General features: G+C 35.4%; 1 protein-coding gene across 1 annotated transcript in view; it reads right to left on the bottom strand.

Moving 5' to 3' along the window:
* Positions 1-13,591, bottom strand: part of gpr180 (G protein-coupled receptor 180) — a 49,875-nt gene that overhangs the window by 17,243 nt on the left and 19,041 nt on the right. The window contains exons 7-8 of the mRNA XM_028799558.2: positions 13,376-13,567; positions 2,533-2,610 (exon numbers count right to left, since the gene is read on the bottom strand). Of these exons, the coding sequence (XP_028655391.1) occupies positions 2,533-2,610; positions 13,376-13,567 (270 nt within the window). The remainder of the gene's footprint in view (positions 1-2,532; positions 2,611-13,375; positions 13,568-13,591) is intronic.

Genomic DNA, 13,591 nt, shown 5'->3' on the forward strand with positions numbered 1-13,591 from the left:
TTTGTTTGTGATACTGTGATGTTTATCGTACTGTTAATAATGCATCACTGTAATGTGATTCACCTATGCTGTACATTTTGGACGTGTGAGGATGAGGTATGTTTAATACGGAGCGTTCGGCCGTGTCACTCTGGGTCTCCCCACTGTTACTACGAAGCTCTTTCTGAACTATCATGTGGTGCATTGTGGAGCACTGCGGACTCTGTAGTGTTTCCCGTTTCAGTTCGTATCTCGTTTAGTCGAGCTCTTTCTTTTTGGAGTAGTGCCTGCCTGGTCTGTGGCATTTCAGACGCACGTTGTAGGCGCCTGCATTCATTAATTATATCCAGGCAGGCGCGTGTTTGTATCTCGGTCACTCGAGCTGTGTCATGTTGAATCCGTGCCTGCTTTGCCTACGCAGTTTGAGACGCGCGTTGAAGGATGTGTGGTGTGGACGTTTAACTGTCGTTGTTTCTGCCTTTATATTCTGTATCTCGGTGTGCATGTGTTTCGTGCCTAGGTTTTTTTGAAGCTGTTGTATTCCAGTTTTCATCATCTGTAACTCGCTGTCCATGTGTTCGTCCCCGTTCTTTAATCCCTTTATAAAGTTTTACTTTGTTTCCTACTCTGTGTTTTACTTCTGACTTCGCTTTATCCTGCTTGCGGCATGTCATACGGTTCGTAATCTCTCTCGTTTTAGTCTGGGGAGGGGGGCTTTGTTCTGTAACCTGCTCTCCATGTGTTTGTCCCTGTTCTTTAACCTCTTTATGACGTTTTACTTTGTTTCCTACTCTGACGGTTCGTAGTCTCTCCCGTTTTGCTCTGGTGAGGGGGGGGCTTTGTGTGGCGCTTGCGCATGTGCGTAGTCTCTCCCGTTTCACTGGGGGGGGGGGGGGGGGAGGCTTTGTGTGGCACTTAAAAGACATTTATTTTGTTCTTTTACTTGGCAACTACAGAGCAATAATGAGCACTTAGGTCTGAAGTATAGCTGTACCTGCAAAGTGCAAAAGTAGGGTCAGTTTTAGTCCACAAAATAAACAGAAATGCTTTGATTTTTCTGTAGGTGGGCATGCATTCTAGTCAGGCAAATAAGGCTCAGCAATACTATGCATAAATGCTAGTTCAGTTGTCAGGTGTGGTGGAAAGGATGAGTTGCTTTTATACTCGGCCAGGAAAGTCATACAGCTATGGCAGTAAAATCTTATGGAAAGTTATAGTACATTTTGTAATTTTGTTTTCATAATACAAGTTAACCTGATGTATGCATGTCCATGGCTAATTACAAGCAGAATAGGTATAACTGTGCACTGTTATGTTATCCAGGACTATAACATTTTTTTCATCAGATCACGTTGAGCTCCACTAACTTTGTCACATTCTAAAATATAAGAATATAAATAAGTAAAAGCTTATAATTCACATATTTACTGCACAAAAATGACAGCTATGAACTTTACAAAATGAAACAGCAAAAATAATGATTTCAGGAAACTCTAAAAATAGGGGCTCTCGGTATCTTGTAAAGAAAATTGCATTTATATTTATATTGCATTTTCCTGTTACACCAGAAAATAGTAGAGATTTGACACAGAAAAATTCTCTCTCTCTCTTTCTAGACTGAGTTTGAGTTCTCAGGTTAGGTATATTTTGGTGCCCTGTGAACCATCCAGAGTTTTACTGTGTTACCAGTTTCCCATTCAAGTTTAAGTAAAAGTAGAAATGAGGCTTGAGGTAAAACATCTGCCTCAGGCCCTACTGTGTAAATCCTATACCACACACATTTCATTTGTACCAATGTAACTTATCGTATAAAAATAATGAAAGTGACCAATAAAATGGACAATAGTACTGGAGAATGCTTGGGCCTGGCTATTGATGATCATTATTATTATATTACTAACATAGATTTTAGCAAATATCAAGATACTTAGCGACTTCCATAGATTCAATACTGTATATGTTAAAAGAGGCTGAACTGACTGATTATCAAGTATAGGGTCAGCAGGTACCTTATTTTATTGTGTTTAATATTTTTCATTGCCAAAATCATGTTTAAAAATATACTTTTGTCTTCCTGTTATTTAAACTGTTCTGACAGAATCAACAAGAACTGGTCTATCTTGATCTGGTTTGAAAAAAAAAAAAAATCACTGGAAAAACCTCAGCAACACTATGCCTAGACATTAGTCCAGTATTCATAATAAATTTTAATTAAAACAGTCATTAGCATAAGGAGATATTTTCTCTTCAAGTCACTTTCTTATGATCTCTTTTATTGCCGGCTGCTTATAGAAATGGATAGCTAGGTGTTCAATAGCAAAAAGCAGTTAATAATTTGACTACAAAAGAAACTGAGCAACTTATCTTTAAATCATGTCATCAACATTACGAACACAGAGAAAAATCTAGTAACATTATAGCACAACAAATGCACAAATATAAATTTTGAAATGCTAACATACTAACTTATTATTAACAAAGATCATTTTGCAATTACGATTAACACTACATAAAATTTTAACATTACAACAAATTTTTGTAGATTATCTGTACCTTTTCTCGCTGGTATTCATTGAATATCACTGAAACAATCACAAGCACTGGATGACAAAGGAACCAAAGAAAACAGCCCTGTAAACAAACAATGTTTTCTGTTAAACTGGAACAACACAGTAATTTGGTTGAATTATTTACAAATTTCAAAATTCACTATAAACAGAGCACACATACTGTGGAAGACTATATATGAGATAAGCTAGTTTTTTTAATGTACAAAAAATACTCAACCCCAAAATGATATTTTTACATGTTATTTACCCCATGTAGTTTTCACTGATGGCTGAGAAAAAATTTTAACCTCATGATTTTCATGGAGAATGGACATATCAATGTTTCTGAGTGAACAGGAGCCTATGGTGACAAATGCTGGACAACAGCAATAGCAAACATAAAATCTCATGTCACTTACTTGCATAATTCACACAGCACAGCATCCAGCTATATGATCACAATGTGCAAAATGCATATATTGTTTGTTAAAACTGTTAAATTAATACCTCTGGAAAATAATTCTAATCCGCAAACAGCCCCTTAGCAGGAGATCACACTTGAAATGAAGACATGCCTCCCCTCCTTATTCACTGGTCAAGTGTCACGTCCGTTCTCCAAGAAAACATCAGCTTAATACATTTCATACCCTTTATTATCATTCCTGAAATATCCAATTTAGGTTTGCAGGAGAATTAGAGTGTTCCCTGAGAGAGATGAGTGGAATACATAAATTCATATTTAATTGAAAGTCAGTTAATAAGGCACCATTTTTATTTTTTTTATAAAGTTTAATGTATTTTATGAAAAATATGTATTGGCTATTTAGATTTACAGTATAAATAATACAAGGCAAAATAAGTGAAAGCAAGTTTTCTTTGGGTAAAATAAAATGTGAAATGAATTGATATATCTTTACAACAAGTAAACTGCAGATTAAAGTTCAAATCAGAAATTTGTTTTTATCAACTTTAAAGACAAAGTCCATGGTAAACTTAAGAGATATATTGCCTGTGTTATCATTATTATAATAATAAATGTAATTATATTGTAATTATTTTTCTTATCAAGTAAAATACAATAAAATACAAAACACTCCACAACAAAATAGTGTTTTAATAAGTTTAATTTCTATCAGTGTGTGACTTGTTAAAGCATTAAAGAATGCTGAATAATGAAACAATGCAAGTTATATATGTTATCAGATTTCATATCTTATCACTAAGACAACACTACGAAGGTTAAATGGATAAATAATGAGGGAGTTTACAGTATAAAAAAGCAGTATATTTTGTAAAGCTGGCAGAAATTCATGAATATGAGTTTATCCTCTTTCTGCTGACTTGTCTCTCAAAGAGCAGAAACAGCACTGTCACACACTAAGATCTCTAACATAGACGCATATGTTCTCTCCAGTGTGGTAAGGGTTTTCAAATACAACAGAGCTATGAAATGCTTAGCATGCCAGATGTTTGTATTATACATACACAGATACTGATGCAGAAATAAGTGGCATATCAGACATAAACATAAATATGGACTTTGAAGTTTTAATTAATTAAAATGGAAATGAAACATTTTAAAATACTGACAAAATTAAAAATACAAATATTTACTGAGTCACATTACAATCAACCATATATATTTTTTCACAACAGTAGTCTGTAATACAAGTGTATTCCAATTACCTGTACATTGATGCAAAACTTTGCCTTTAATTTCATCTAGGAAATTTGAGCCAGTAGACAGATTTTTATTTTTAATTATTTTATTATCACAATGGCGTTCAAACAAATATATTGGATTACTGTACAAATAATTACCAATCATTACAAACATCAGTGATTATCAGACATACTCCTGGACTTTCACTGTACTTTCTGAATGTGGCCGGGGGATGAATACGTACAAATTGTTGCCATTTCAGTTTTCACAATTTTTAATTGATTATACTTTTCTTTCTTTTTCAGGCAGCAGTGTTAAGAAGAGCTTTTGATTATAAAGGAATACAATTCCAATCAAACTGATCAAAATTCCAGGTTGTAACAATTATGGTTGTGAAAATGGGGTTGGGGTGGAATACTTTTCAAGGCACGATATTAAGTCCACTTTTTGCCTTTATCTGAATTCCTATTTTATTTAAATGTGTCATTAATTTGCAATAATACAAAAATTCACCTACATTTGCTTTACATTTCTATTGAATTTGGTAAAGATTGTTAATTTAATCACATGAAATGATTAAGTTTTTTACATTTTTTTGACAATACTTATTATAATAAAAGTATTATCCTCTTTAGTGGATACTGCTATTAGTAAGGCTTTTTATTGTCTGTTAATTCTTGGTTATAAATCATTTAAACACTACCAAGAAAGCTATTTTGTAACTCAAAAATTCATGATTATACTCAAAAGAAAATCAACGACATAAAAGCAGTCTATGTCAAAGACTGGTGTGAAAATTGCCTTTAAATTCTTTCCTTAACAAATAAAAGTTATTTGTATGACCATACTGAAAACATATAGAAATAATAATTTAAAAAAATTTAAAAATGCAGTATTTAACTGCAGTATTTCACAAATGCTGTATAACTAGAGAAAAAAATTTGGAGAATGCAGCCATAAAAATGAAAACAAGTAATTCTAAGTGCACCTTGGAATTGAAACTAAATCATAGACAACACTGCCATCATGTGGTCTGACTTACTGTATGCTGAAATATTGAGTTGCATCTATTATTAAAACTTTAAGGTTAATGCTATCCATGCATCCATCCATTATCCAACCCGCTATATCCTAACTACAGGGTCACAGGGGTCTGCTGGAGCCAATCCCAGCCAACACAGGGCACAAGGCAGGAAACAAACCCTGGGCAGGGCGCCAGCCCACCACAGGGCACGCACGCACACACACACAGATCGCCAATCTTTGGACTGTGTGAGGAAACCAGAGCACCCGGAGGAAACCCACACACACATAGGGAGAACATGCAAACTCCACGCAGGGAGGACCCGGGAAGTGAACCTGGGTCTCCTAACTGTGAGACAGCAGCGCTACCCACTGTGCCACCGTGCCGCCCCATTTTGTGCATACAAATGGAAAATGGACATGTGGGTTATGCAGTATGAGTCATGTCAGAATTGTTTTATTCTATTTTCCATGGATGTTTTTCATATTGTTTTGAAACAATTAAAAGTTCCATTTCTTGATTAACAATGTAATCAAATCAAACCACAACCTAGATGTGAAAGCATAGAAAATATAATAGACTGTTAGATTAAAAAAATTTTACCTGACCACAGCATGGATGGAAGAGTGAATGTGCTCTACTGTGGTTTGAGGTCCCTTACAGCAGGGGTCCCCAACCACCGGTCCGCGACCCACTACCGGGCCGCGAAGAGAACTGCCGGCAACGGAGACTCACTCAGACTTTTCAGAATGCTTGGCGGGCGGGGCTTTGCAGCGGCGCAGAGAGAGGAGAGAGACCAAGGTGAGAGAGTATTACAACAATGTATTTTTATGGTCCCGACAGTTTCCCCATATGACACGAGTCTATAGAAATCACGTTACTACGAAGTACATTCAGCAGATACTTTCATTACAACGAAGTGACCTTGAAATGCTTGAATGAATCATCCTCAGAGCAGTTAGATCTGTGGTCACAGCTCAGTTGTGCACGTTTGCACAAAGATCCCCAAACAGAAACATTGTAAAAAAAATCTCTTTCTTTGAACTTTCCTTGTACTGGTTTTTTTTTTTTTTTTTTGCTGTTTTTGTTTTCTGTGGTTTTCTGTGATACCTTTTGCTTATTGCTTGTCAACTTTTGAAAAACATCCATTAGAATTTAACTCATTGTCACCCTCCTATAGAAACGGCAGACACGAAAAAAACGATAGCAGTGTTAATGTTTGTGATGTGCAATCTGTTGGAATGACAAATGCAAAGCATATGTCTTTGTTATATGCAAAAAAAGAAGAAAAATATTGGGTTGCAAACGTATGCGAACTGCTTAATAACTTAATAATAATAGAAATGTTATGTAAATTGTGTATAAAACTGCCGCCAACCCCGACCGGTCCGTGGAAAAATTTGCATCTAATAAAGTGGTCCTTGCTGTCAAAAAGGTTGGGGACCACTGCCTTACAGGACTCATTCCTCCTTTGCACCTAATGTTACCCAATTAAGACACCCAATCCTCACAATCTTGAAATGGACAAAAATAGGTTTCAAAAATGTAACCATAAGAGTAGGGTTTATTGTGTTTATGTTTCTACTACAATTAAAAGTTTAATTTACATGTTAAGTGTGACTTTTCCTACCTTGACAACAGTAGACACTGTGCACATAGTAACTGATGTGTTACTGTTTCTAAATTATTTACAAAGTCATCATTCAAAGTGAAAGATACAGAATTTTACTAATTTAAAAGACAATGTATGATCGCACTAATACTTTAATGTATTATGTAGCTGTGTCTGAAAACTACACGAAACAGTTAAATACTTAGTGTGACTTAACAGACACAAAGTGAGATGAAAAAGTAACCCTAAAAACATTCAACTTCAAAGAGGGAGTTATGTCTTATTGTACATTTTGCGAAAAGCAAACTTTTTCAAGCTTTAACTGGTGAGGTAACAAACCAACAAAAATGGAGGATAAACAACAAAAAATATACAGAGAGGCAATGTCAAATTGTTGTTTCTTTGGACTTTTCTCAGAGTTAATGTACGACTTTTGGCCTAACTGTTTCATAGAGAAAATACGAAAGGCAAGACAGCAAACATAGCCTGATTACGCATGTAAAATTTCATTATTGTGGCATTATAAATATCATCTGGATTCAGCTTCCAAGGTTTGAATGTCAAACAAGCTTACTGTCTGTATAGAGGTTGCACATTCTACTAGAGCAGAATGTGTAGAGTATGTACACATCACCAAGACATGTGTTAACAAAATTTTTAATCAAATTTTATCTGAGTGGGAACATGTGTGTACAGTAAAATGCCTTACATGAACTGATGCCCCATCCAAACAGGGTTGATTCCTGTTGTGTACCTGTGTGTGGTGATTACTTACGTGATTATCTGTAAATATCTTTTTTTCTAATTGAAAGTCACTTTTTGTTATTTACCATATTAAATGTATGTTTTATATTTTTACTTCTAATTATTTTCTGTTGTTTAAAGTACAGTGCAAAAATGTGCATTACTGAATATAAAATAACAAATGATTATTTCTATTGTGCCTTAGAGGGTTTTCTCAATTTCCTCTGATTTTCTTCTACATTCTACATGAGGTTTAATTTCTCTCTTGTGATAAATGATGCAAAAGAGTGTGTTTAGAATATGGATGGGTTATTCTCCTTCTGGCACAATGCAAAATTTATGTTTCCATCAATGATCACTAGATGTCTCAATCCCAAGGCAGCCAGCAAAGCAACCCGAAATGATTACGCTATCACCATCATGCTTTAAGGCAGTGGTCCCCAACCTTTTTGACAGCACGGACCACTTTACTAGAAGCAAAATTTTCCAGGGACCGGTGGTTGGGGGGCGTGAGGTATGGGGATTGGATGTGGCGGGGTTGAGGATTTGGGGTGGGTTCATAGGGCAGTTTTATACACAATTTACATTACATTTCTATTACTATTAAGTTATTAAGCAGTTCGCATACATTTGCAACCCGAGATTTTTCTTCTTTTTTTGCATATAACAAAGACATATGTATTGCATTTGTCATTCCAACAGATTGCACATCACAAACATTAACACTGTTATCGTTTTTTCGTGTCTGCCGATTCTATAGGAGGGTGACAATGAGGTAAATTCCAATGGATGTTTATCAAATGTTTACAAGCAATAAGCAAAAGGTATCACTGAAAACCACAAAAAAAAAAACAGTACGAGGAAAGTTCGAAGAAAGAAATTTTTTTTACAATGTTTCTATTTGGGGATCGTTGTGCAAATGTGCACAACTGAGCTGCAACCACAGATGTAACTGCTCTGTGGATGATTCATTCAAGCATTTCAAGGTCACTTCGTTGTAATAAAAGTATCTGCTGAATGTACTTCGTAGTAACGCGATTTCTATAGACTCGTGTCATATGGGGAAACTGTCGGGACAATCACAATACTTTGTTGTAATACTCTCTCACCTCGGTCTCTTTCTGCGCTGCTGCAAAGCCCTGCCCGCCAAGCATTCTGAAAAGTCTGAGCGAGTTTCCGTTGCCGGCAGTTCTCTCGCGGCCCGGTAGTGGGCCGCGGACCGGGGGTTGGGGACCCCTGCTTTAAGGAATGCAGTAAATGGTATACATGAGACATAATGGGACCCTTGTGAATTAAAAGGTGCTGCTGTTTCCTCTTCTACGCATAGAATATTATACCAGATGCCTTAGAATAAATTATGTTGTGACTGCACATAGGCACATAAGACTAAATTCACATTGTCAAATTTACCTGAACAGATTTCAACTTTGTGACAAAGATAGTTTTCCCCGGTTGTGTAAACAGCAAAATGTTGCATTGAATTGGAATTTAAACAAAAATTATCCTAATTCTAATTCTAAGAATATTGTCAATGTGTGGACACAATAATAATCTTGTTTGTGTCATGGATATACAGTACATTTCCATTTCCTGTCAAATTCTTGCTCATCTATTGTTTAATATCATATATGGCTTTAACACAACATAATGTTAGTAAAACAGTTTTTTACAATTGTAAATATAAATGTCCTTTTTTGCTTTTAACATTACAGTTTTTAATGTATGAAGAAGGTCTGTGTTACAAGTTTTTGTAGGAGTATGCTTGCAGCTAAAATGGCTAGGAAGGTGATGACTTTGGTGGAAACAATATCACTTCTGCACATAATAAAACAGGATGTTCCTCAGGATCTGTGGGCTGTTGATATGGCACGGATGAGTTTATATGAAAGAAAAATAAACTTGTAAAAATTTTTCTGTTGGAGCAACAAAAAATGTGAAGATAGTGTTTGACGTTTGTGACAAGGCTTTAGTGAAAATTCAAAAAGCCCTCAACATTTGAATAACGAACAACCCTTCCACTTTTCTAAACCAGCTTAATTCTGTACATTGGAATTGTGAGCCAGAGTCAATCCTGACAGCACTGTGCACAAATCAAAAAAATAACAATGGATGGGACATCAGTCAATGGAAGGGGACATGAACTCACACAGACCCAACTTGAATTTGCCTATTTACCTAATATGCAGTTCTTTGGGATGTAAAGGAAATTGTTGCGCCCAGAGAAAACACACATACACAAAAAGAGAATGTGTAAACTCTATATAGCAACTCGTTCCATGATTCAAACTGTGATGCCTACAGCAGTAAACAACCATGCTAACTACTACACAGCAGCTTAGATTACAGTTAAAATTGCACTTCTTAACTCCTGATTTGATTTTTATAGGGACATTTATTAAGTATGCCTATGGCTTTTAAAAATAATATACTTCTGTAACTTAACATTACATACTGTGTCTACAAAAACCAGTTACACACAGCATATATAAGATGTGCATTTGTGTTATATCATTTTATTAAATGGAAGCATAGTAACATATTTTTACTTCCTCTGAAGAACATTACCATTGTCCCTTAATAAAAAAAAAAAAAAAAAAAAAGACCCTTAAAGGAATTTGTCTGTCCTTCATTGTTCTTTATTTGTTCATATGTCTGATTTGCTCCTAAACATTTATCTAGTTGGCACTTTAATATTATCACTCCAGTTCATACGTACGTCATATGTATCAATATAATAACTGTGTTTTCCATTCTATGAGATAAACAAAATGGCTTTCAGAACACACGCCTTAATTATTACTAGTTTTATCTAAAACTGGAAAAAGATTTGTATTGAAAAATGTAGTGTTTTTCAGAATTTTACCAGAATTCATAAACGTTCCTCAAAATAATTCTCCCAAGAACATGCTTATGTTTCTGTCCAAGTTTCATGTCTGAGGTGCTCTTCACATGGAGTCTGCATGTTCTCTCCATGTCCACATGGGTTTGCTTTGGGTGCTCTGGTTTCGTCCCACAGCCCAAAGACACAGAGTTTAGGTAGATTGGCAACGCTAAATTGGCTCTGAACATGTGTATGTTTGCGTGTATTTTCACCCTGTGATGAGCTCCAGGGATTGTTTTTGCTATGCGCCTGATGCTTGCTGGGACAGGCTTCAGCCTTTCCATGACGCTATTCTAAATAAGAGGGTTTAGAAAATGGATGGACAAATAATTGAATAGATGGGTAAGGAAGTGTAATATACTGTATATGGTGGGCTTTTTTTTAGGATGGGGTTTCAAATGTTGATTGTGACTAATGCATCTTTCTTTGAAATGTTGCATTGACATATTTATATATCACATTTATATATGTTTATTCATATTAATTATAAGTGAATTGTTTTTAATCATAGAGCAGTGTGTGTAAAATTGTTTTGTTATAACAAAAAAAATCATTATTCAAGGTGATTTCTTATGCACGTGTGCATACTACTTAAAACAATAACCAGAAGCTTAATTTCACTGATAAAACATACTTTTTCAGCCTGCAAAATTTTAAATTAAATTCATAGTTTATCTCCTTGGATTATTGTTTTTTTATAAAAGCACAAGTACGAGTTATAACCTAACCTTCTTATCAGCATCATACACATTAACTGCCTCTTAAAACAGAAATTTGTAATAAACTCAATCTAATATACAGTATGTTGTTGAAAATTGTCATATATTAACACACTAGACATTAAGCCCATTACAATAACGGGCGTTAGAACAGTAGTGCATAAACATTAGTAGGAACAGTCTATATTAAATGGCAAGGGACCGACTATTTTCTGTTACAGTAATCCTGGCTTGTATGTGGCTGTAATATGCGTCACTGTATTGTGTGCCTTTAAATTTTCTCTCGCAGTAATACGTCTCTCCAGCAAGTACTGTGCAGTTCCCCAGCAAGTATTTTAATCTGTGCTGGCGTGCAGCTGATTATTTTATGTGCGCGAAAATAAATCTACTTTTAAAAGTCATCCTATTGTAATATCATGAAAATTTAGGAAAACCCCTTCAACGACTGACACTTTACACTTTACCGGGCCAAGTTTGTTAATCGCAAATCTGACATCCTCAGGAGGCCTTTGAAGCATCTGCTTTGAAGCATCGCACCGTGCCCCATGCATGCGCACTTCACCAGAAGATACACACACACGGACACATGGACGCACACAGGGGTTTTATTAAAGAGGATATGATGGACACTCAAAACAAACTTCACAGACAACCCTCAATGCTTTTAGTACTGTTGTGACTACATTGACATTTTAACCACCATAGTTGTGTGAATCCCATAGTACATCCATAAAGCCATCTAAAATTTACTTGCAATATCCTTTGTGACAAGGGTATTTTAAATTTTGAAAACATGAAAAGGAACTGAAGAATATTTGTGTCCTGTTTTTATTATCAACACATCCTATTATTATTTTTGATGTGATATACATGGACTCTCATTTCTTTTTTATAATTCGTAGGAATTTTTTTTTTTCTATTCTCTTAATTAATAAAATACTCCCAAAATTACCCTCTGTTCAGTGTCTCTGTGAACAATCCTTGCACTGCACATTTGCTTAGTCACCTTTTTCTTTGGCTGTGTCAGGTTTATCTGTAGCATACAGTTTCATTTTAAATTATACCAGTAACAGTGCACTGCACGATAACGAGCAGTGAATACACTTGACTTGAGCATTCATAGTTTTCATTCTCTGTACATTTACCATTCGTTTGCTCAGAGGTTGATGCACTTGCTGTTTCCCGAGCAGCTCTTCTTTTCTCCACCCTAGCGGCCCACTGCTTCTCTTCTTCCGTTGGCATCTTTTCGCGTTAAAACTGATTAAGTTAGTTTTTGTGTTGCAATTACTTGGTACGTTTTTCTTAACTGAAAAATTAAGTCTTCAATCTGCCTCAAGAATGATTTAAGATATGAAGAGGTAGGGGAAGTGACCGCGAAGGTGGTAGGGAATGAGAACGGTGCACGTACGCATGTGCCACACGGCTGCCCTGCTACATGCTGCCGAGAGTTGATTCTACAATAAAATAAAATGAGTAATAAAAATCATCACCCCGAAAGCGGATAGTAGACGTCACGTAGTATATGAGTACCAAATTTCAGGTCAATAGGTGAAACGGTTTGCAAGCTACAGGTGATTTAAAATCCTGGACAGACAAACGAACTGCCACGGTAGCTAGCGTATTATATAAGAAGATTTTTATGAACAATGCATATTCTACTGTAACTGAAGGCTACTCATTATGCCCACTGTACATTTTATCATACATTAATTTTCACATAAAAAAATCCTTATACTTTTAACTTTAGTAGTGTTATTTATAATGGAATCTGAATAATGAATTTTGTCTTAATATTTTTTAATCATTTGTGTATACGGAATTGTACAGTGAGTTGTATACCTGACACATAGGTTTATTAACTGTGAGCCTTCAAAGTTCAATTCAGCAAATATCTGTTCTGTGCAAAACTTAACAAACAGCTAACAGTCAGATGTAGAAAAAAATAGGGTCTGACCATTGGTTGATAAATAGTCACAAAGAGAAAACAAATGTAAACAGTAATACTTTGGTAACTGAATCAGGAAAGTATGTCATGTAGGTGTCTTCTGTGTTATATGACATTAAATAATACTATGTCCCAAAAATTAAAAACTGTATTTAAAAATTACAAAAATAATTCAAAATGGATTGAAAGTACCACAGGGATTATCAGATGATATAAAAAAAAAGAGAAATTATTAGTTGTAAATTAAAGTTATGCATACCTTGGCAAAGCTCAAGTAGAAATCTCTTTTAAGTGCACTTCTCTCCACAGTGATGATTTGGTAAAGACTAGAAGCTAATAACATAGTAAGGCAAACCCTTAAACCAATAAGGAATAATCCAGCCATACTCCGATGTGCATGATAGCTGTGGTGGTCAGTGTCTTCAAACTGTTCCCAAAGAAGTAGAATACCCTGCAAATGTAGACAGGCAAAGGT

Source organism: Erpetoichthys calabaricus, chromosome 4, assembly GCF_900747795.2.
Source record: "Erpetoichthys calabaricus chromosome 4, fErpCal1.3, whole genome shotgun sequence".
Taxonomy (NCBI): domain Eukaryota; kingdom Metazoa; phylum Chordata; class Cladistia; order Polypteriformes; family Polypteridae; genus Erpetoichthys; species Erpetoichthys calabaricus.